Source organism: Triticum urartu, chromosome 5A, assembly GCF_056163025.1.
Source record: "Triticum urartu cultivar PI428250 chromosome 5A, HENAU_Tu73, whole genome shotgun sequence".
Taxonomy (NCBI): domain Eukaryota; kingdom Viridiplantae; phylum Streptophyta; class Magnoliopsida; order Poales; family Poaceae; genus Triticum; species Triticum urartu.
Window position 1 is genome coordinate 676115924 of NC_141877.1, and position 23249 is coordinate 676139172.

General features: G+C 44.8%; 5 protein-coding genes across 5 annotated transcripts; 1 reads left to right on the forward strand and 4 right to left on the reverse strand.

The window, feature by feature from the left end:
- Window positions 1–1873: 1873 nt before the first annotated feature.
- On the reverse strand, window positions 1874–2941 carry LOC147974018 (germin-like protein 8-5). The gene is made up of 2 exons (XM_087522327.1): window positions 2760–2941; window positions 1874–2619 (listed from the first exon to the last, which is right to left on the reverse strand). Exons 1-2 carry the CDS (start codon window positions 2878–2880, stop codon window positions 2051–2053), a joined length of 690 nt encoding a protein of 229 aa, XP_087378453.1. The 5' UTR covers window positions 2881–2941; the 3' UTR covers window positions 1874–2050.
- A 3154-nt stretch (window positions 2942–6095) lies between these two features.
- On the reverse strand, window positions 6096–8588 carry LOC147974019 (uncharacterized). Its single transcript, XM_087525152.1, has 2 exons — window positions 6558–8588; window positions 6096–6464 (listed from the first exon to the last, which is right to left on the reverse strand). The coding sequence occupies exons 1-2, from the start codon at window positions 8586–8588 to the stop codon at window positions 6096–6098; spliced, it is 2400 nt and encodes a 799-aa protein (XP_087381278.1).
- A 3944-nt stretch (window positions 8589–12532) lies between these two features.
- On the reverse strand, window positions 12533–13595 carry LOC147974020 (germin-like protein 8-11). Its single transcript, XM_087522328.1, has 2 exons — window positions 13408–13595; window positions 12533–13279 (listed from the first exon to the last, which is right to left on the reverse strand). Exons 1-2 carry the CDS (start codon window positions 13589–13591, stop codon window positions 12711–12713), a joined length of 753 nt encoding a protein of 250 aa, XP_087378454.1. The 5' UTR covers window positions 13592–13595; the 3' UTR covers window positions 12533–12710.
- A 1760-nt stretch (window positions 13596–15355) lies between these two features.
- LOC147974021 (uncharacterized) lies at window positions 15356–15955 on the forward strand. The gene has a single exon (XM_087524876.1). The coding sequence runs from the start codon at window positions 15356–15358 to the stop codon at window positions 15953–15955; it is 600 nt and encodes a 199-aa protein (XP_087381002.1).
- A 4280-nt stretch (window positions 15956–20235) lies between these two features.
- LOC125527264 (germin-like protein 8-5) lies at window positions 20236–21310 on the reverse strand. Its single transcript, XM_048691800.2, has 2 exons — window positions 21108–21310; window positions 20236–20979 (listed from the first exon to the last, which is right to left on the reverse strand). Exons 1-2 carry the CDS (start codon window positions 21226–21228, stop codon window positions 20411–20413), a joined length of 690 nt encoding a protein of 229 aa, XP_048547757.1. The 5' UTR covers window positions 21229–21310; the 3' UTR covers window positions 20236–20410.
- Between the last annotated feature and the right edge of the window lie 1939 nt (window positions 21311–23249).

Consider the following 23249-nt stretch of genomic DNA (forward strand, 5'->3'; position numbering starts at 1 on the left):
ACTCAGATATCTACAATAGTTTTTCTGGAGAATGATCAATCAAACTTACAAGACTTTGAACCCAAAGGAAGCTAAAACAGAACAATGAGGAAAAATAGAACTAATGACAACCACAACAACAAGTTTCATAGCAAAGGAAGCGTAGACTACTTCTTAGATGCACCAGAAAGACAGACCACAAGAACGACTCCTGGAAGCAACTTTTGCACATTCAACTTGAACATTGCAACCTCTGAGCACATTAACATATAATCATCTATTGGCTTTTGATTAAAGTTTTGCACAAACTTCTCAAGTTCCCTTTTAATATGCCTAAGCGCTATTGCATCATCTGGTGTATGTCTGAGTAGTAATTACGATTATTTATCCATCTCACCCAAGTCGGCACAATGCATGGAGGGTTGGTTCCACGAAAAGTCACGACCCATCACCATAGTTTATTAGATATCACATACTTGGTCATGGTGAGAACTGGTGCGCACAAGGTCAAGGAGGAGTTGAGAAAAGACAAGTGATGCAAAGCAATCGTTTTCTACCTAGACAATGTCATCTGCTTAGATTTATCCATTCTCCCTTCTTTTAAGTTGCTTCAGAATGCGTGCAACCAATTTTTTCAAGCTGTGGCCACTAACATAATCGAACTATATATTTGTCACCGGATTTGTCATGAACAAAACTGTGCACAAGATATGGCATGGGATAAAAAGGACATACACGTACTTATACGTTTATAGATATGTGTTAGCAGCTTAACATACATATGATTAGAAAGCACGGTTGGAGATATAATGGAATATCTTACCATCCTCCAGGAAAAATAAACAGAGAAACTAGGCAATATGAGTCACCTAGTGATATAAAAAAATTAAGGTTGCAGGTTGACGCAGTAGTTAAAGGATTGTGTCAATGAGGACGAAGACACGCACGCATAAACAATGATGGTAGAGAGCAGAAACAATTCACGTGATCTTAGTAAGAGTAGTTAACATCGTCTTGCTAAGAGAAGTTAGGTGGTCTCGGCGCGAGAAAGTCCAATGTTTCTTCCAGGTGGTGTGTGGTTGAATGTCGTCGTCGGTCCTGCTTGAGTCTTCAGGTGGTCCACCCTCTCTTGTGCTTCCTCTCAGCGTGTTTGGCTTGGTTTGCCATGCTTTCTTTAATCATCTTGTATGATGATTTGCTCAACACCATGTATTGTTCAGCCAAGCGGCCGAAGTCCGTTTTGTGATAAAATTCTTCTATGACAGGCTTGTTACAAAGAAACAACTCATATAATATTCATTTTTGGGCGGTTTAGGTAATAATCGTTTCTTTTGTGTATTTATGCATGTTTTTTGTATGTATGCTGGACCTAATTTTTGGAACCTGGTCTCCGGTGTGCCCAGTTTCTAACACTTAGTAAAGATCATATTTTTAGTTCTCAACTTAAGAAAAAGAAAAATAATACACATAAGTATTTTGATAAAACGGGACACCTCATCAAATTTCAATTAAAGCAACTGTCAATCGAACTTACAAGAGTTTGAACCAAAAGGAAGCTAAAATATTACATGCGGGAACCGTAAATTTCTTATTGCATGCACCAGAAAGCGAGAGAGCAGAACAACGATTCCAGGCTGCAACCTTTGCACATTCAACTTTCACATTTAAATCCTGAGAACAATCGGGCTCCAACCATCGCATACTTCTCATGTATTATAAGATAATCCTAGGTGTTCAACCCTAGGATCAAACATATACTGGATTACCAGATAATCATGTATTCTTTCTTTTTTACGTAACCATCTATTATTTCGGAACAAGGGGAAAAGAACCCAAAATATTTATGAGAAATACGACACATTAGAACCAAAAAAAAAATATGAGATCATATCCGTGTGATAAACAACGATATTGTCAATTATTCTGAAGGTAGAAGTACATTCACTCATTACAGACACGGAATGGAATGGCATATGCTCCATTTATTTTATAGATTAGGATACATATCTAGAAACTCAAACATGTCCTTAATTTGCGCACTGATCTTCTGTGTAATCAGCCAACCTTTCACTTAGTTGTGGTTGTTCTCCCAGAACTGAGCCTGGAGCCAGTCTATTGTATTCTTTTCCACCTGAAACGCCTTGGCAAGAACATCATCGGATATTGGTGGGTCTGACCCAAACACTGCATTGGCAATTGTGATAGCCCCTGGGTTCTGGCTGCTGAGCACGGCAATTGCAACGGCGGGCTGATGGGGGTTGGGGTTGAATTGGAAGTGGATGAGCCCCACGGGGAAGACAAACACATCACCTTTGTTGAGCACCTTCGAGAAGAACTTGTTTCTGGCTGGGGCGGGCAGGTTGGATGTGACAAAGCCAACGTATAGTGTCCCCTCGAGCACTGTGAGGATCTCAGTGGCGCGGGGGTGCGTGTGTGGTGGGTTCTGGCCCAAGGGAGCATAGTCGATGCGCGCGATTGAGATGCCGAGGGTGTTGAGTCCGGCAATCTGCATGACATTGATCAAGGTGACATTGGAGCCAACCTTGTTGGTCACCCTAGGCTTGTCGAGGGCGGCTGCCTTGAAGAAGTCATCAGCATTGACCTCCATCGGGTTCTTGCAAAAAAATCCATTGACACGCACTGGGTGCATAGAAGAGATGTAGAGGGTAAGCTTAGGTATTACTAGAAAGCCGTTTTAACATGCATATAATTTTCAGAAATTTATTTCAACATATGTATTTGGTGGTAGCAGGACGGGAAAGCAGGAAGTTAAGTAGTACCTGGTGAATGCATGTCGGCGACACAAAAGTCCTGGAGCGGGCCAGGATCGGATGCAACGGCCTGCCATGAGACCAAGGCAAGAAGAGCAGCGAGGAGAAGGAACGAAGGGGAGGATGCCATTTGATTTCAGCTCCTTTGGGTCTTCTTTTCTCTTGTGTATTCCTGTTGTATTTGTTGGGTGAGTGATGCTTCCAATATGCAGGGATGTATGTGTTTATATAGGCGTGGCGAGCAGTGCAAACTCGTGAGCAACGGACATAGTCAAGTGGAACCAATCAACGGATAGAAATTGTCTTTGGCTGCCCACTAGATTATTCTGCATGAACTTTTCGGACATGGTCAGCCATATTCAAATCTTTGATATACTATAATCAAAGTTCCCTTTTGAGATGCCAAAGCAACACTTTTTTCTCTTTAATAAACAAAGAAGCAAATTAAGGTACTCCATCTGAATTTTTTTTTGAAAGGTACTCCATCTGATGCACCTGTTAGTAATAATTACTGTGAGTAATAATTTTGATTGTGTCAAACAAGGAAGAAATCGTGGCACGTGGATCCATGCATTAACGCACCTAATACCACTACTATATGTAACAGCCCCTGTCATGATCACGTCAACCAGATATACACTTGCCTGGTCAAATTTCTCTCCAAGTGGTTGATTACTTTCAGGAAGAAGCAACGACATTAATGGACGATGGAGAGCCAGAGTAGTTAACATCTTCTTATTAAATGAAGGATCACGTTTGCTGCTATAGAAACATATGAAGTTAGTGCCTGCAAAGAGGAGATGTATAAATATACAGATCTAAACGGAAAGACATCTCACTAAATGTGCATTTTTTGTCGCATCCAGTTATCATGAAAATATCGACAAGATGATCTTCAGCCAGCAAGTAATATCAGAATGGTCAGCAGTTACAGACAAAAAGATTCTACTGACATCTACAGAATTGTGTAGTGTACTGGTCACACACTCACACAGGTCAAAAAGCATTGACATACAGGAGCTCTCACTACCAGTGTTAGAAATTTTAAGTAAATAAGTATAGCAAACGTCTCGAGGTACTGCCAGACAGCAGGTAGGTTATTTCTCTGCACAGACAAAAGTGTGTCATTTGAGTGACCTTGCACTGCAGTAAAATAGCAATTATGCATGGAAAATAAATTGATCACTAAATGTTCTGGATCCTTAGGAATTTAAACTCAAGAAACGTTTGCATTATACACAATTGCATAAAATAGGAATTATGCATGGAAAATAAATTGATCTCTAAATGTTCTAGATCTCTAAATGGGTCTCTAAATGTTCTACGTCCTTAAGAATTTAAGATCTAAAGAGAAAAACTAAGACTATTCGACCTGTTTGAAACTAGGGGCTTAGCTATGTGGAGTGTGAGTCTTCCGAGATGCGCAAAGGACCAAGCCGACGACAACCAGGGAAAATGAGAATTATGATATACTTGGTCATTGTAAGAACTGCTGAGCACGAGGTCAGTCAAAGAGCAGCTGAGAAAAGCCAAGTCATGTTTTTTTTAAAGGAGGATAAACCCCTGTCTCTACATCACTACGATGCAGACAGACATTTCACTACCAGAAACGTGACTAAGCGTGTGGGCTAGTAGCCGTCAGGAAAAGAAATATGGCCGTCAGGAATATAATTCCTGTCGGCCAACCGACAGGAACAACCCACAGTCATAGCCTGCCAGGAATGAATGAGTATGCCTGACGGACGGCCCACAGGAATATTAATGCTGTCGGTTATCCCTGACGGTTGGCGCACAGGAAAGAAATGTTGCGTCAGATTTATGCTTCCCGGAAAATACATATTCCTGTCGTCCACCTGTCAGGTCAGGAAGGACTTATACCTGTAGGTTCAACCGACAGGAAAATTATACTAGGTTGCTGCAGCACGCGCTCATTCCTGTGAGCCGTTGGCCATCACGGTTACATCATGATGTTGATTTTTTATTTCATATTCCTACCACAAAAGCAATGTGCTTAACCCAGGTTCTACAAATGTTGCATTATTTCACAGAAACCATATGAGAATATATTTATATGACAACATCAAACTTCATATAGCATCATCAGTTCCATACATATATAATTACACTACAAGGCTACAAAGGTACCATCCACAAAAGGATCTGCTAACTACAATAATACTAGCAAAATACACCAGCTTGCAACTACCACCAGATGTATCAACATCAGTTCCATACATACACTACAAGGCTACAAAGGTGCCATCCACAAAAGGATCTGCCAACTACAACAATACTAGCAAAATACGCCGGCTTGCAACTACCACCAGATCTTAGTTCTCATTCCTAAGCCATACCAGATACACAAGTCCACAAAAGAGCATATTACGACCACATATACTCTGATGTTATCATGTTGATTGAGCAATCAGTTTCTGCCATGGTTGGCTGCGTCAACGGTCTGATCGCCGACATTCCCAGCGGCTTCATCCTCCTCGCTTGACTCCATGACATCATTGTTGCCATCAACCGCTTGCGAGCCGGCTTGAGATGAGTTATTTGTCCCCTGAATCAAGAAGTAACCTAATTGTTATTTAATCTGATTTAGAACAATAAAATTACAATACTTTGTTGGATAACAAGTGGAGACAACATAACCAAATGAACCAAATAATATCCATTTATTGATTAATGCTTGGCACCAAGAACTGATTTTGTCTAGGCTACTTTCAAGTTCCAATCAGATGGACCTTAAGCATGACAAGCATTATTTATACGGAAATTGGGCACAACAGCTAAAGAATCTTGTGAGAATAGACAAGCTCACAGATGCAAACATCCAAACAAATTAATACAGAACATGAAAAACAATCTCATATGCAACACAGTGTTGATATTGCAGCCACATCAACGTAGACATGTCAGAAGGAACGCACAAAACTAAGTTGAGTAGTGGACATCACACATTCATCCATATGATATATACAACTTCAAGTTTCTCATACACTTACTTCTGGTTGCGAAACAGCTCCATGGCTTAGTATATGTAGTATATGAGCCGGCAACTCTTTTCCTATCTCCTTGAAAAGTGCCTGCAAACAAAGAAGAAATGTTACTAGAGTTGATACTTGAGAAGTTAAGATCCATTGCTTTAGAATGTGGGCATGAATTTGTACATACAGTTATGAGCTGCCCATGCATATCTACTTTCTGCTGTAGCATCTCCTTAGCACGCCTGAGTTCTGCATTTTCTTCATTAACACGCCTGAGTTGTTCCTTCTCTCGAATGTGAGCGAAATTGATGCACTAGCATTTCTTTTTCTAGCTGCTGATTTAATATCTGCTTTCTTAATAGCCCCATCGGTTTTGAGCAATATCCTCAGATTTCAAGCGAGCTTCTCGTCCCCTCCCCATGTTGGTCTTGTATTCCTTTGATGTCCAATAACGACATAGTCCAGGCCATGCAACTTCCTTGCACCATGGTATCCTACTCTGGAGGTATTGCTCATATTCGAGTTCTCTTGCACAAGCCATCGAGTCATCAAGCTTCTCTCCTTGATTCTCATAGTAAAGCTTCACAGCATCCACACGAAGTTGGTACAACATGTCTTTCACCTTTTTCCTTGCATATGTGTCAATAATCCGGTTAGCCTCTTGCTCAATTTGGATTCGGGCACTGTCATCTTCCTCGTCATCCACATGCAGCTCAAACAAGTTCTACATGTTCAGAAATTTACAGATCAGACTTTTACAGCAATACAAAGATATGTATAATAATAATTGCAATTGCTCCAAAAAAATTGTACTTACCCAAAACTCTTCCTTCACACGATCTGCGGCTGTCCGCTTCTGAAAATCTAGAGTCGAATCATGATAGTAATCGTACCACTCTGGAATGAAGCCACGAAATGCAACTGGTAGCAGCCGTTCCATGAAGATATGGTAATCATGACTTTTAAGCCCAAAAATCTTCCTTTGCTGGAAGCTAACTCCTCTTTTAAAACCCGCTGCATATCCATCGGTAAATTTCAGCTCTTTAAACCATTTAAGAATGGTTAACCTATCATCTTTCTCAATGACAAACGGTGCCCTTGGCTTGAACCACTTCCCATTGTCCTTCAAATGCAAATGCTGCTTAGGGCGATGGCATATTTCTTCTAGATCTTTTCTTGCCTTCACATTATCTTTAGTTTTATTAGGAATGTCAAAGCATGTGTTCCATATAGCTTCTGCTACATTTTTCTCATTGTGCATCACATCGATGTTGTGCCTAAGCTTCAGTTTATCAAAGTATGGAAGATCCCAAAAGCAGCTTATGTGGGTCCAGTTGTGCGATTTATTATAGTTATCTGTGTCATATACATTTGCAACCATGTGAGCTCGCACTTCCTCCCCTGTCAAACGCCTTGGTGGCCCCTCAAGCACTATTGTATCCTTTCTAAACGAATTGGCTTGGGTTCTGAACTCATGGTCAGGAGGTAGAAAGCGCCTATGGCAATCAAACCAGCAAGCCTTACGCCCATGCGGAAGTGTAAATGATTTTGAATCACTCAAGCATTCTGGGCAAGCTAGCTTCCCATGAGTGCTCCACCCAGCAAACATACAAAAAGCAGGGAAATCATGGACTGACCATAGAAAAGCTGCTTTCATTAAAAAGTTTCTCTTCACAGAGGCATCCCATGTATTAACCCCCAGCCACAGTTCCATAAGCTCATCTGCTAATGGTTGCATTAGAATGCCCAAATTCTTTCCAGGATGTTCTGGACCAGGTATCACAAGACTAAGAAATATAAACTCTGGCTTTAAGAGAAAATCAGGGGGGAGGTTTAACGGAGCTACAAACACTGGCCAACACGTGTATGGAGCAGCAACCAAACTATATGGTGTAAAACCATCTGTAGCTATGACAAGTCGCACACTTCTCGGATCACATGAGAATTCTGGAAAATCCTTATCAAAATCTTGCCAAGCCTCGCCATCACATGGGTGGACCATCTTATCAGACCCGGAAGGAGTGTGAGAACGCATAAGCTTTGCGGTCTCCTCATTGGCATACAAGCTTTGCAATCTATCTTTTAGAGGGAGGTACCGCAAAACTTTACGTGGGATTTTCTTTTGGCCTTCCTCGTAACGAGATGTGCCACAAAAGTCACACTTCTCTTTATGTTTGTTATCTTTGTAATACAACATGCAATTATTTTTGCACACATCTATTTTAACATATGGCATACCAAGACCTTCTAAGAGTTTCTTGGATTGGTAGAAGTCTTCGGACAAATTAGATTCAGGAGGCAAAAGTTCATGGATTATTTTTAAGGTATCATCAAAATGTGCAATGGACATGTTGTATTGTGATTTCATAGCCAGCAAGCGAGCTACAGCAGAAAGACGTGTGTGTTTTGTATTCTCATGTACCAGTTCATCGGCACTACTGACCATCCTATAAAAAGCCTTGGCAGAGGAGGTTGGCTCCTCAGTAACCGGTGGAGGATGGCTACCACCTAAGTCAACCAACATATTGTCCATTCGATCAGTTTCATTACAGCCCTCTTGATGATGTACTAAAGGGACAGATCCATCAGCAGCAGCTACAAAACTCTCACCATGTTCTGTCCAGGTTTTGTAATTTGGCTTATACCCATGTTTATACAAGTGTTTCTCTACAATGTGCCTTTCTTGCGGAAAATAATTCCGACATTTGGCGCATGGACACTTAATTTTACCACCTTCAGCTACGGAAGAGAAGGCCCGGTCTATAAATCGTGCAGTTTCTTCAAGCCATATATTAGAAGGGACTTGACCAAACACCCATCCACTATACATCCAATCACGGTTCTCCATTATTTAACCAAGAATTCATACTGAAATAAAATTCACAGAAATGGGGATATTTGAGAAAAATAATAGCATACTAAAGGGCAGCAGCACAAATAACAATTCACAAAAAGACAATTGTTTCAGACATAAATTTAAGAGCTCAAAGCTATAACTTACCAATATACTTGTTCAAGCTGGGAAATTACGGCGTCGAAAAGGGTGGCTAGCCAACTCCCCTAGCTGTTTGCCGATGTTTCTGGAAAATTATACATGTTAAATTCACTTTACTAGAATAAAATAGATAGCAGGTAGATGTCATAGAAGCTACAACCTAGAAAAAATAAACACTTATATGGTCATGTACAGAAGCTACAACATGTTAGCTATTCAGTGAGGTTGCTACAGACGCTACAACATACATCTAAGAACAACAAAAACTAATATGTTCAAATCAACCGTATACTAATCAGACGTGCCTAAAATAGTTTCAACTAAGCTTAAACGCTACACAAGAAATAGAGCAAGCAAATCTTAGATCCAGGAAAAGGAGGTGATATATTACCAGAGATATGAAGACAGAGGGCTTGTGATGCAGCGAGCAGAGGAGTACGGACAGCCAGAGGTGAAGATGTGTAAAGTCGAATGGGGGGACTAGTACGGGAGCTCGGTGGGGAGGCGGGTGCTGGTGCTCCGGCGGGTGGCGAGGTGGAGACCGGCGCTACGCCGGTGGTGAGGCAGATGCGGGTGGAAGAACGGCCTTCCGCGGGAAGGGGAGGCAGCAGCGGCGGTGGACCGGACGATGGTGGCGGCGGCAGTGGACCGGACGATGGTGGCGTTGGACAGGGCGATGGTGGCGGCGGCGGTGGAGTGGCAGGAGACTGAATTGGGGATCGAGGGTTCTGGAGACTGAACTAGGGATCGAGAGGGTTCTGTTAGCCCTCTCATTTTGTACTGGGCCTAATTCTGTGAGCCCAAACACACAGGAAAATAGAAAAAATGGATGGGCCTCGGCTAAAAATGCGCGAGCAATGAAATCCGGTGGCGCGAAGTGAGAGCCCGAGGGCGCGAAGGGCCGAAAGCTATTTCTGTGGGCCTCGACCCACAGGGATATATTCTTCCTGTGCGTTTACTCAAAGCCTACAGGAATATAGTGCAAAAACCTGTCGGCTACAGCCCGACCTACAGTAAAACGGTACTTTCCTGTGAGCTTACGTGGGGCTGACAGGAATATAAGTTGGCTCACAGACTTAGTCGCGATTCTGGTAGTGTTTATTAATAAAGCCAAGTCATGTAAGCCAATTGTTTTCTAGCTGTAGGATGACAGAAAGTCACCAACTCATGCGTGGGCTTCTAAAGACGTGGAGTGACTACTACACATGTTCCTCCAGAAATTGCTATATGATGTGTGCGATCGAGCATTTCAAACAATGAAATTGTCCCTTTTCAAAAGAAAAGAAAAAGTCTATGAAATTGTAGATTTGCCAATAGATTATTTGTCATGAAATCCAGCAGCATAAGATGACACAGTAGGTAGCGGACTGTGGCAACAAGCGGAAGAAATCAAGGCGCGTTGATCCATGCATGAATCCACATAATACACCTGCTATTTTGCAGCTGCCCCTGCTAGCATCACGTCAATCAGTTTTCTTTTTAGAAAGAGGAGGATAACCCCATCAACCAGATATTTACCTGGTCAAATTTCTCTCGCAGTTGTTGAGTAATTATAGGAAGAAAGCAAGGATCTTAATGCTTAGTGGACGTTCCTAGCTAACCAAAAGGAGAGCTATGAAGATGGAGCTTTTTTATTTTTTTGAAAAGGGGGAACAAGCTATGAAGATGGAGCTGAGCAGGAACTTTTCATATGATCTTAGTAAGAGTAGTTAGTTTCCACCTTGCTACGATTCAATCATGACCAGTTCATTGTAAATATAAATCTAAGAATCAGACCACACCTGCTTCTTTTTTGGAGTAAACAGAACTCATAAACTGATTAATTACTTGGAAGTGTTTGTTTGAGTTTCCATACACTAGTCATCAACCCTGTGCCTTCGCACGGGCAGTGATTTTGGAAAAACAACATTTTGTAAAACATCGCACAATTCTGTGGTAATGTAGTCATCGTCTCGTCCGCCCGATGCCACCGCGCACCTCCGGTACGAGCCGCCGCTCGCTGCCACTGCAGCAACCCGCAGTCCCGTGCGCCGCCGCACCGCGTCTCCGTGCCAAGGGCCACTGTGCCTCCACGCTCGTCGCGCCGAGCTGCAGCGGCCTCTGTGCCACCATGCAGGTCCTCAGCGACCTCCTCGCGTTCGTGACCGCAGTGCTTGTCGTGCGTCGCCGTCACCACGCGCTCTCCATTGCGCCGCAGCCGAGACCTCCATGTCCGCCACGGATGCCACCGCGCGCCACGGCCCCGAACTTGGTAGCTCTGATGCCAATTGATAGGTTCAAGCCCTAGCGCTCTCTCTCTCCCTCTCTCTCTCTCTCACGTAGCTCTCGCACTCTCTTGCTGCCCTCTCGCGGTGATTCAGGCACACGAACGCCCGCCGCACAAGAAGGAGAACATGGAGACAGTGACATGGTGATTTCCTGCGCACGAACGCCCGCCGCACATACGGCACTTTCCTTCAACACGAATTGAATCCGCAGCAGTACAGATGAAGGTATATATACGCACGCACACGCCCGCCGCACAGGTGAAGGTACAGGCTGGACGTATGACGAGGGTGCGGGATGGTTCAGGCGAAAGTTCGGCACCTCGACGCTGGTGGAGGTGATGTCTTGGTAGTCACGTCCATCTTTGGATCGTCGTCATTGTTCTCCCACAGCCGACGCGATGGTGGCGGCGCAGTGCGTCATGACCCTCTTGGGTTCGTCATCGGTGAGTGTAGTCTTTCAGTCGCGGTGGCGTGTTCAGAATGGTACGGAGATCCACCGTATTGCTTGCACCTATCTTGTACATGCAGCAATGACCTCCTTTCGTCATCTCTGCTCGCTGGTAGGGTCAAAGCTCCTTGGTTTGGGCAGACGGTCCTCTCTAATAGCAGTTGGGTGGTGTCGACGTGACAGAGTCCAGCGTTTTCTTCAAGGTGGCATCTGGTTAAATGTCATCATCGGTCCTGGTTGAGTCTTCAGGTGGTCCCGCCTCTCCTGTGCTTCCTCTCGCGGCATGCTAGAGGCGTCTAATTGGGCACTTCTGGTGCTTGTTAGTGTGTTTGTCTTGGTTTGTCATGCTCTCTTTGATCATCCTGTATGATGATTTCCTCAACACCATATATCGTTCAGCCAAGCGGCCGAAGTCCGTTTTGTGATAAAATGCTTCTATGAGATGCTTGTTACAAAGAAATAACTTAAATAATATTCATTTTGGGGGTGTTAGGTAATAATCTATTCTTTTGTACATTTACGCGTGTTTTCTATATGTATGTTGGAGCAAATTTTTGGAATCTGGTCTCCGGTGTGCCCAGTTTCTAAAACTTAGTAAAAATCATATTTTTATCTCAACTTCAGAAAAACAAAAATAATGCTCATAAGTTTTTTGATAAAACGATCCACCTCATCAAAATTTCATTAAAGCAACCGTCAATTGAACTTACAAGATTTTTGAACCAAAAGGAAGCTAAAAATATTACAAGCAGGAACCGCAAATTTCTTATAGCATACACCAGAAAGCAAGAGAGCAGAACAATGACTCTAGGAGGCTACTTTTGCACATTCAACTTTCACATTTAAATCCTGAGCACAATCGGGCTTCAACCATCGCATACTTCGCACGTATTGCAACATAATCCTAGGTGTTCAACCCTAGCATCAAACATATACTGGATTACCATATAATCGTGTATTGTTTCCTTTTTTTGACCTAGTCATCTCTTGTTTCGGAACAAGGGAAAAAGAGCCTAAAATATTTATTTTTTATTGAGAAATACGAAACATTAGAACCAAAAAAGCATATGAGATCATATCAGTGTGCTAAAAATGATATTGTCAATTATTCAGAAGGTAGAAATACATTCACTCATTACAGACACAACAATGGGATGACATATGCTCCATTTATTTTATAGATTAGGATGCATATCTACAAACTCAAACATGTCCTTAATTTGCGCACTGGTCCTCCGTGTAATAAGCCAACCGTTTCACTTAGTTGTGGTTGTTCTCCCAGAACTGGGCCTGAAGCCAGTCTACTGTATTCTTTTCCACCTGAAACGCCTTGGCAAGAACATCATCGGATATTTGTGGGTCTGACCCAAACACCGCATTGGCAATTGTGATAGCCCCTGGGTTCTGGCTGCTGAGCGCGGCAATTGCAACGGCAGGCTTGTGGGGGTTGGGGTTGAATTGGAAGTGGATGAGCCCCACGGGGAAGACGAACACATCACCTTTGTTGAGCACCTTCGAGAGGAACTTGTTTCTGTTTGGGGCGGGCTGGTTGGATGTAACAAAGCCAACATACAATGTCCCCTCGAGCACCGTGAGGATCTCAGTGGCGCGAGGGTGCGTATGTGGTGGGTTCTGACCCAAGGGAGCATAGTCAATGCGCGCAATTGAGATGCCGAGGGTGTTGAGTCCAGCAATCTGCATGACGTTGATCAAAGTGACGTTGGATCCAACCTTGTTGGTCACCCTAGGCTTGTCGAGGGCGGCTGCCTTGAAGAAGTCATCAACGTTAACCTCCATTGGGTTCTTGCAAACAAACCCATTGACACGTACTGGTGCATAGAAGAGATTTATAATGTAAGCTTAGGTCTTACAAAGTTGTTTCGACTTGCATATAATTTCCAGAAATTCATTTCAACATATTTATTTGGTGAGAACATGATGAGAAACCGGATAGTACCTGGTGAATTCATGTCAGCGACACAAAAGTCCTGGAGGGGGCTAGGATCGGAGGCAGTGGCCTGCCATGAGACCAAGGCAAGAAGAACAGCGAGGAGAAGGAAGGAAGAGGAGGATGCCATCTGATCTTTTTCTCTCTCCTGTGTTTCTGTTTGTGATTGTGGCGTGAGTGATGGTTTGAACATGCAGGGATGTATGAGTTTATATAGCTGCAGCGAGCAGCGCCTGAAATCGTTAGCAATTGTAGACTTAGTCAAGTGAAACCAACCAACCAATTGAACTGGTCTCTTGCTGCTAATTAAACTACTGCATATACGCCCATTTAAGACACGTTTTCCCTTCAAAGAAGTAATGCAGAGTATACAGCCATATAAAGCTATTCTATGGTGATGTGCACGGCTGAGTAGTAATTATGAATGTTTCTCCATCTCACCCGAGTCGCCACAATGCATGCAGGGTCAATTTCAGGAAAATTCACCACCCATCACTATTAAGGAAAATATTTTTAAGAGAAGAAACATCTGGCACTAGTTTAATTCGATATCATATACTTGGTCATAGTCGGAACCGGTGCGGACGAAACCAGTCAAAGAGCAGTTGAGAAGCCAAGTCATGTAAGGCAATCAATCATTTTCTAGCTTGATGCCGACATAGATGAAGTCACGTACTCACGCGTAGGCTTGATTCATGGGCGCATGATTTCTAAAGACATATAGAGTGACTACTACCCCTGTTCTTTTCAGTAGTTGATACAGAATCATGCGTGCAATCGACCTTTTCAAACTATGAAATTATATATTTGCCAATAGTTTTTTCATGAAATCCAGTAACAGAGGGCGACAGAGTTGTTAGCAGATTTGTAGCAGCCCCTATACGTTATCATCATGTCAGTGGGATATTTACTTGGTCAGATGTCTCTCGAAGTGGTTGAGTACTTGCAGGAAGAAGCGACGACATTAATGGACGAAGTGCCCAACCAAAAGGAGAGCTGATACAAATGCCATGACGATGGAGAGCAGGAAGATTCCATATGATCTTAGCAAGACTAGTTAACATCTTCTTGCAAAGAGTTTTATCATACATGACCAGTTCAGTGTATAAATCTAACAATCTGGTTAGCCTTGCTGACAAAGTTCATGGCACCAGACCTCACCTGCTTCTTTTGCTATTGTAAATAGTACTCCCTCTGTAAAGAAATATAAGAGCTTTTAGATCTCTAAAGTAGTGATGTAAATGCTCTTATATTTGTTTACGGAGGGAGTACATACATTAAAAAGACTAGGCCAGGTGGCCAAGTTATAAACAGATTAATTTCTTGGAGGTGTGTGTTGTTGGGTTCAATAAGCCGTGGCGACGATCGACGCGGTGAGCGCGTGTGCGAGCATGCGTGGACCGGGTCGAACACATCGGGATCGCGGCGGGGTTGCGTGGGTAGCTGTGCGTGTGTGAGTGCGTGAGCCAGCGCGTGTGTGTGCGGGGCCGCGCGGTTCTGTTAGCGAGCAAAAGGGAGGGGTAGACCGCATCGGGCGCGGGGGGTGGCCGCGGCGATCGCGTACGGACGCGATGCGCGGGCGCGACCAGAGCGCACGGGGCGTGGGGGAGTGGGGGAGCGAGTGGGTGCGAGGCGAGGCCTGGCATGTCAGTGCTCGTGGGTATAAGACCCCGGATCCTCCCTGTAGCTCGTTGGCAGGTTGAGTTCGAGCTCGAGGTAATGAACAAGCCGTATGTGCGTGCGGCTGGGGCGTTCATGCGCCGGCAAACCACATGTGCCCTGTGTTTTCTCCTTCATCTTCCTCCTTTCTTCGTTGGTTCGTGCCACAAAGAGAGAGAGAGAGAGAGAGAGAGAGCTCCGAGAGAGGGAGAGGGAGAGGGAGAGGTAGAGCTAGGGTTTAGGGTTTGGCGCCAACAATTGGCATCAGAGCTTCAGGTTGAGCAGCTCACCGGAGTCCATGGCGCTGGTTCCACACGGCGGCGGCGGCGCGGGCAGATCGGTGTCCATGAACATGCTGATGCTCTCGTCGGAGAACTACACCATGTGGGCGATCAAGGCGCGGGCGATCCTTGATGCCTACACGCTGTGGGAGGCGGTGGCATCGGCGAACGACGCGGCGGTCAACGGCAAGAAGTGCAAGATGGCGAGGGCGATGATCTTGGCGGGGCTGCCGGAAGATGTCCTGCTGCAGGTGGCGGCGAAACTCACTGCAAAGGAGGTATGGGACTCCCTCAAACTGCGTTTCGTCGGCGCTGAATGGGTGCGCGCGCCGAGGAGGGCGACGCTGCGCGGCGAGCTGGATCGGCTGAAGATGGAGGACGGCGAGTCCCTGGACGTCTACGCCGGGAGGCTGGCAGGGATGACGGCGAGGCTCGCGAGCCTGGGCGAGACGCTGAGCGACACCGAGCTGGTGAAGAAGCTCATGGAAACGGTGCCGGGCCTTCTCTTCCCTGTCGTCGCCGGGATTGAGCAGTTCTGCATGCCGGAGGAGCTGACGTACGACGAGGTGCTTGGGCGGCTACACGCGTTCGATGAGCGTGTGCGGCGCCGTGGGTAGAGCGGCGGCGAGCGGGCAGACGGCCAGCTTCTGTACGGTGCGGCGCAGTGGTGAGCACGGGAGTGGTGCCAAGGGGGAGCACGGGACGATGATGACGACGCACACAGCATGGCGACGCGGGATGGCGGCAACAGGCGTGGTCGCTGCTACAAGTGCGGTGAGCGCGGCGACTTCAAGCGCGATTTCCCAGAGCTGCGGAAGGCGCCGGCGGCGGAGCGGGCGCTGCTGGCGGACACCGACGTCGAGGACAACGGCCTCCTCTAGGCCACGGCTTAGGGGGGGGGTGTTGGGTTCAATAAGCCGTGGCGACGATCCGATGCGGTGAGCGCGTGTGCGAGCGCACGTGGATCGGGTCGAATACGTCGGGATCGCGACGGGGTTGCGTGCGTAGGTGTGCGTGTGTGAGTGCGTGAGCCAACGCGTGTGTGCGCGGGGCCGCACAGTTCTGTTAGCGAGCAAAAGGGAGGGGTAGACCGCGTCGGGCACGCGGGGTGGCCGTGGCGATCGCGTTCGGGCACGATGCGCAGGCGCAGCCAGAGCGCGCTGGACGTGGGGGAGTGGGGGAGCGAGTGGGTGCGAGGCGAGGCCTGGCATGTCAGTGCTCGCGGGCATAAGACCCCGGATCCTCTTTGTAGCTCGTTGGCAGGTCGAGTTCGAGCTCGAGGTAAAGAACAAGCCGTATGTGCGGCTAGGGCGTTTCGTGCGCCGGCAAACCTCCTGTGCCCTGTGTTTTCTCCTTCATCTTCCTCCTTTCTTTGCTGGTTCGTGCCACAGAGAGAGAGAGAGGGAGAGGTAGACCTAGGGTTTGGGGTTTGGCGCCAACATGTGTTGGCAGTTTTAGTGTAGAAGGAAGTTTCCATTAGATGATTTAACTGCTTCTATCACAAGCATCTTACAAAGAAACAACTCAAATGATAATTGTTTTTGGGACTCAGATATCTACAATGGTTTTTCTGGGGAATGATCAATCAAACTTACAAGAGTTTTGAACCAAAAGGAAGCTAAAACAATACATCCAGGAAAAATGGAACTAACGGCAACCAAAACAGCAAGTTTCGTGGCAATGCAAACATAAACTATCTTTCATCGCCGGAAAGACAGACCACAAGAACGACTCCAGGAAGCAACTTTTGCACATTCAACATGCACATTGCAACCTCCGAGCACATTACCATATAATCATATGGTCATTTATTCGCTTCTGATTAAATTTTTGCATAAACTCCTCAAGTTTCCTTTTAATATGCCTAAGCGTTACTGCATCATCTGATGTACGGCTGAGTAGTATATTATGATCATTTATCCATCTCACCCAAGTCGGCACAATGCTTGCAGGGCTGGTTCCATGAAAACTCACCACCCACCACCATAGTTTATTAGATATCATATACTTGGTCATTGGTGAGAACTGGCCCTCACGAGGTCAAAGAGCAGCTGATAAAAGCCAAGTGACGTAAAGCAATCGTTTTCTACCTAGACAAAGTCACCTGCTTAGCTTTATCTACTCCCTCGCTTCTTTTCAGTTGCTACAGAATGCGTGCAATCAAGCTTTTCAAGCTGTGGCCACTAACATAAGCAAATTATATATTTGTCACTGGATTTGTCATGAACAATACTGAGCACAAGATATGGCATGGGATAAAAATAACATACACATAATTATACATTCATAGATGTGTGTTAGCAGCTTAACATACATGTTATTAAAAAGCATGGTTAGAGATATTATGGAATATCTTGCCGTCCTCCAAAACCAAGGGAAAAAATAAACAGAGAAACTTTGCAATATGAGTCACCTGGTGTTATACAAAATATTAGGTTGGAAGGTGACGTCGTAGTTAACGGATTGTGTCAATGAGGAAGAAATCAAGGTGCGTCATTCCATGCATGAATGCACCTAATACACAACTATTATATGTAGCAGCCCCTGTTATCATCACATCAATCAGATATTTACTTGGTCAAAATTTTCTCAAAATGGTTAATTACATTAATCCACGCACACATAAACAGTGACGATAGGGAGCAGAAACAATTATATGATCTTACTAAGAGTACTTAACGTCCTCTTGCTAACAGGTTGATCATGATCCATTTCAATGGGTAAATCTGACAATCTAGTCGGCATTTCTTGTGTAGGCTCATGACACACCTCGCATGCCTCTTTTGTTAGTGTAAACAGCACACCCAGTGACTTGGGCTGGGTGGCCACTCATAAACTGATTAATTTCTTGGAGGTGTGTGTGTAGTTTTGATACAGAAAATATGTTTCCATCGGACAAATAAAATGCATCCAGAAAGAAGAAGAAGAAGACAGGCCCCAACATCATCCTGGTGGACGACATGAGAGGCTATCTCCGCCGCCGGCCCTAGACCCACACACTCTTCGCCTCCCTGGTAGCCATTGTTCGGCACTACACCGAGCAAAGCCCCGGGAGATGGTAGGTGCTAGTGGGATGCCCCTTCTCTCCGCTCCACCCCGTCCTCTTTGTGGGCTAAACGTAGCACCTCACGCCACCGCCGCCGCTATCCCTCGCCTTCGGAGGTGAGCCGCCGACCTGAGATTTTGTGGCATGCCTAGTGGGGTCATGGGTCATTTGGTTTGTGCGTGGATCAGGGAACTCTACCTGGAGCCGGGCCTCTCCCAGATCAGCCAGCATCGTGGTTGTTGACCTGTGAGGGGTGATTGCGGTGAGACGGGATGTAGCTTCCCATAGCCTCTCATGGGTGAGGTTCCACTGCAGGTGAGATACTCCTGCCCCCACCTAGAATGGTCAGGTGGGTTTGTTGGCGATCTTAGGCCCGACCGGATCTGGTCATGGTCGTGGACTTGGACCGGGTCGAGCCTCGCTATGGTTTGATGGCCTTCTCCGGTGACCTCGTACCAACATCTTGGTGACGAGGCATGGGTTTGGGGTGTCATACGTTGAGGTGATGGCCCTGGACGGCAGGCTAGACTTCTGGCAAGTGTGCGGGATGGTCCAAGCGAAATTTCTGTGCCTCGACGCTGGTGGAGGCGATGTCATGGTAGTCACATTCCTCTTTGGGTCATCGCCATTGTTCTCCCGCCATCCTAGCTCGGGGTGAAAACCCTCCGCCCCAGCGGACGTGGTTGTGGCAGTGCAATGCGTCATGACCCTCTTGGGTTCATCATCAGTGAGTGTAGTCATCTTTCCATCGCGGTGTCTTGTTCAGAATGGTATGGCGATCCAATCGACCCTACCTCAAATTTGGTGACTTACCGTATTGCTTGCACCTATCTTGTACACGCAACAATGTCCTCCTTTCATCATCTCTACCCACCGGTAGGGTCAGCACTCCTTGGTTTAGGCAGAGGGTCCTCTCTTAGAGTAGTTGGGTGGTGTCGGTGCGATGAAGTCCAAGGTTTTCTTCAAGGTGGCGTGTGGTTGAATGTCGTCGTCGGTCCAGGTTGAGTCTTCAGGTGGTCCAGCACTCATGTGCTTCCTCTCGGCGGCATGCTGGAGGCTTCTAATTGGGCAGTTCCGGTAGTTGTTAGCATGTTTGGCTTGGTTTGCCATGCTTTCTTTGATCATCTTGTATGTTGATTTCCTCAACACCATATATCCTTCAGCCAAGCGGGCGAAGTGCATTTTGTGATAAAATGCTTGTATGACAGGCTTGTTAAAAAGAAACAACTCAAATAATATTCATTTTTGGGGGGTTTTGGTAATAATCTTTTCTTTTGTGTAATTATGCATGTTTTCTATATGTATGTTGGAGCTAATTTTTGGAATCTGGTCTCCAGTGTGCCCAGTTTCTAAAACTTAGTAAAAATCATATCTTTAGTTCACAACTTAAGAAAAACAAAATTAATTCTCATAATTATTTTGATAAAATGAGCCACCTCATCAAATTTCCATTAAAGCAACCCTCAATTGAACTTACAAGAGTTTCAACCAAAAGGAAGCTAAAATATTACATGCAGGAACCGTAAATTTCTTATGGCATGCACCAGAAAGCAGGAGAGCAAAACAACGACTCCAGGACGCAACTTTTGCACATTCAACTTTCACATTTAAATCCTGAGCACAATCGGGCTCCAACCATCGCATACTTTGCATGCATGTATTGCAAGATAATCCTAGGTGTTCAACCCTAGCATCAAACATATACTGGATTACCAGATAATCGTGTCTTGTTTCCTTTTTTAACCTAATCATCTATTGTTTCGGAACAAGGGGAAAAGAACCGAAAACATTGGATTTTTTTTAGAAATAAGACACATTAGAACCAAAAGAACATATGAGATCACATCAGTGTGATAAAAACTGATATTGTCAATTATTGAGAAGGAAGAAATACATTCACTCATTACAGACACACAATGGAATGACATATGCTCCATTTATTTTATAGATTAGGATGCATATCTAGAAACTCAAACATGTCCTTAATTTGCGCACTGGTCCTCCGTGTAATCAGCCAAGGTTTCACTTAGTTGTGGTTGTTCTCCCAGAACTGAGCCTGGAGCCAGTCTATTGTATTCTTTTCCACCTGAAACGCCTTGGCAAGAACATCATCGGATATTTGTGGGTCTGACCCAAACACCGCATTAGCAATTGTGATAGCTCCTGGGTTCTGGCTGCTAAGCGCGGCAATTGCAACGGCGGGCTTGTGGGGGTTGGGGTTGAATTGGAAGTGGATGAGTCCGACGGGGAAGACAAACACATCGCCTTTGTTGAGCACCTTGGAGAGGAACTTGTTTCTGTTTGGGGCGGGCAGGTTGGATGTGATAAAGCCAACGTACAGTGTCCCCTCGAGCACCGTGAGGATCTCAGTGGCGCGAGGGTGTGTATGTGGTGGGTTCTGACCCAAAGGAGCATAGTCGATGCGTGCAATTGAGATGCCAAGGGTGTTGAGTCCAGCAATCTGCATGACGTTGATCAAAGTGACGTTGGATCCAACTTTGTTGGTCACCCTAGGCTTGTCGAGGTTGGCTGCCTTGAAGAAGTCATCTGCGTTAACTTCCATCGGGTTCTTGCAAACAAACCCATTGACACGAACTGGTGCATAGAGGAGATGTGACAAGTAAGCTCAGATCTTACAAACTTGTTTCGACTTGCATATAATTTCCAAAAATTCATTTCAACATATTTTTTTGGTGAGAACAGGATGACAAACCGGATAGTACCTGGTGAATTCATGTCGGCAACACAAAAGTCCTGGAGGGGGCTAGGATCGGAGGCAGTGGCCTGCCATGAGACCAACGCAAGAAGAGCAGCGAGGACAAGGATGGAAGAGGAGGATGCCATCTGATTTCTCTCTCTCTCTCTCACTCTCTCTCTCTCTCTCTCTCTCTCTCTTGTGTTTCTGTTTGTGGTTGTGGCCTGAGTGTTGGATTGAACATGCAGGGGATGTATGAGTTTATATAGGTGCAGCGAGCAGCGCCTGAAATCGTGAGCAATAATAGACTTAGTCAAGTGAAACTAACCAACCAATTGAACTGGTCTCTTGCTGCTAACTAAATTATTGCATATACTTTACAGGTTCCCATTTAAGACAGGTTTTCCCTTCAAAGAAGCAATGCAGCGTATACAGCCATATAATGCTATTCTATGGTGATGTGTACGGCTGAGTAGTAATTACGAATGTTTCTCCATCTCACCGAGTCACCACAATGCATGCAGGGCCGATTCCAGGAAAATTCACCACCATCACTATTCAGGAAAAGATTTTTAAGAAAAGAAACATCCGGCACTAGTTTAATTTGATATCATATACTTGTCATAGTCGGAACCGGTGCGGACGAAACCAGTCAAAGAGCAGTTGAGAAGCCAAGTCATGTAAGGAAATCAATCGTTTTCTAGCTCGATGCCGACATAGATGAAATCACCTGATCACACGTAGGCTTGATTCATGGGCGCAAGACTTCTAAAGCCATATGGAGTGATTACTACTCCTGTTCTTTTCCGAAGTTGATACAGAATCATGTGTGCAATCGACCTTTTCAAACTATGAAATTATATATTTGCCAATAGATTTGTCATGAAATCCAGCAACATAGGACGACAGAGAGTAGTTAGCAGATTTGTAGCAGCCCCTGTACGTTATCATCATGTCAGTCGGATATTTACTTGGTCAAATGTCTCTCGAAGTGGTTGAGTACTTGCAGGAAGAAGCAATGACATTAATGGACGAAGTGCCCAACCAAAAGGAGAGCTGATACAAATGCCATGACGATGGAGAGCAGGGAGTTTCCATGTGATCTTAGCAAGACTAGTTAACATCTTCTTGCGAAGAGTTTTATCACGCGTGACCAGTTCAGTGTATAAATCTAACAATTTTGTTAGCCTTCCTGACTAGGTTCATGGCACCAGAGCTCACCTGCTTCTTTTGCTAGAGTAAATGGTACATCCAGTGACTAGACTAGGCCAGGCGGCCGCTTGTAAACTGATTAATTTCTTGGAGGTGTCTGTTGGCAGTTATAGTATAGAAAGAAGTTTCCATCATATGATTTAATTGCTTCTATCACAAGCTTATTACAAAGAAACAACTCAAATAATAATTGTTTTTTGGGAATCAGATATCTACAATACTTCTGCTGGGGAATGATCAATCGAACTTACAAGAGTTTTGAACCAAAATGAAGCTAAAACAAAACATTCAGAAAAAATAGAACTAACGGCAACCAGAACAGCAAAATTCGTAGGGCTGGTTCCATGAAAAGTCACCACCCATCACCATAGTTTATTAGATATCATATACTTGGTCATGGTGAGAACTGGTGCGCATGAGGTCAAAGAGCAGTTGAGAAAAGACAGGTGATGTAAAGCAATCGTTTTCTACCTAGATAAAGTCACCTTCTTAGCTTTATCTAGTCTCTCCATTTACTTAAGTTTTTTATTTTTGCGGATTCCATTGAGACAGAATGCTTGCACTCAAGCTTTTCAAGCTGTGGCCACTAACATAAGCAAACTATATATTTGTCAGTTGTCACCGGATTTGTCATGAACAATAATGTGCACGAGATATGGCATGGGTTAAAAAGAACATACACATAATTATGCATTTAACTATATGTGTTAGTGGCCTAACATACATATGATTAAAAAGCATGGTTAGAGATATAATGGAATATCTTACCATCCTCCAAAACCAAGGGAAAAAATTAACAGAGAAACTTTGCAATATGAGTCACCTAGCTAGTGATATAAAAAATACTAGGTTGCAAGATGATGTGGTAGTTAACGGATTGTGTCAATGAGGAAGAAGTCGAGGTGCGTCATTCCATGCTTGAATGCACCTAATACACAACTATTATATGTAGCAGCCC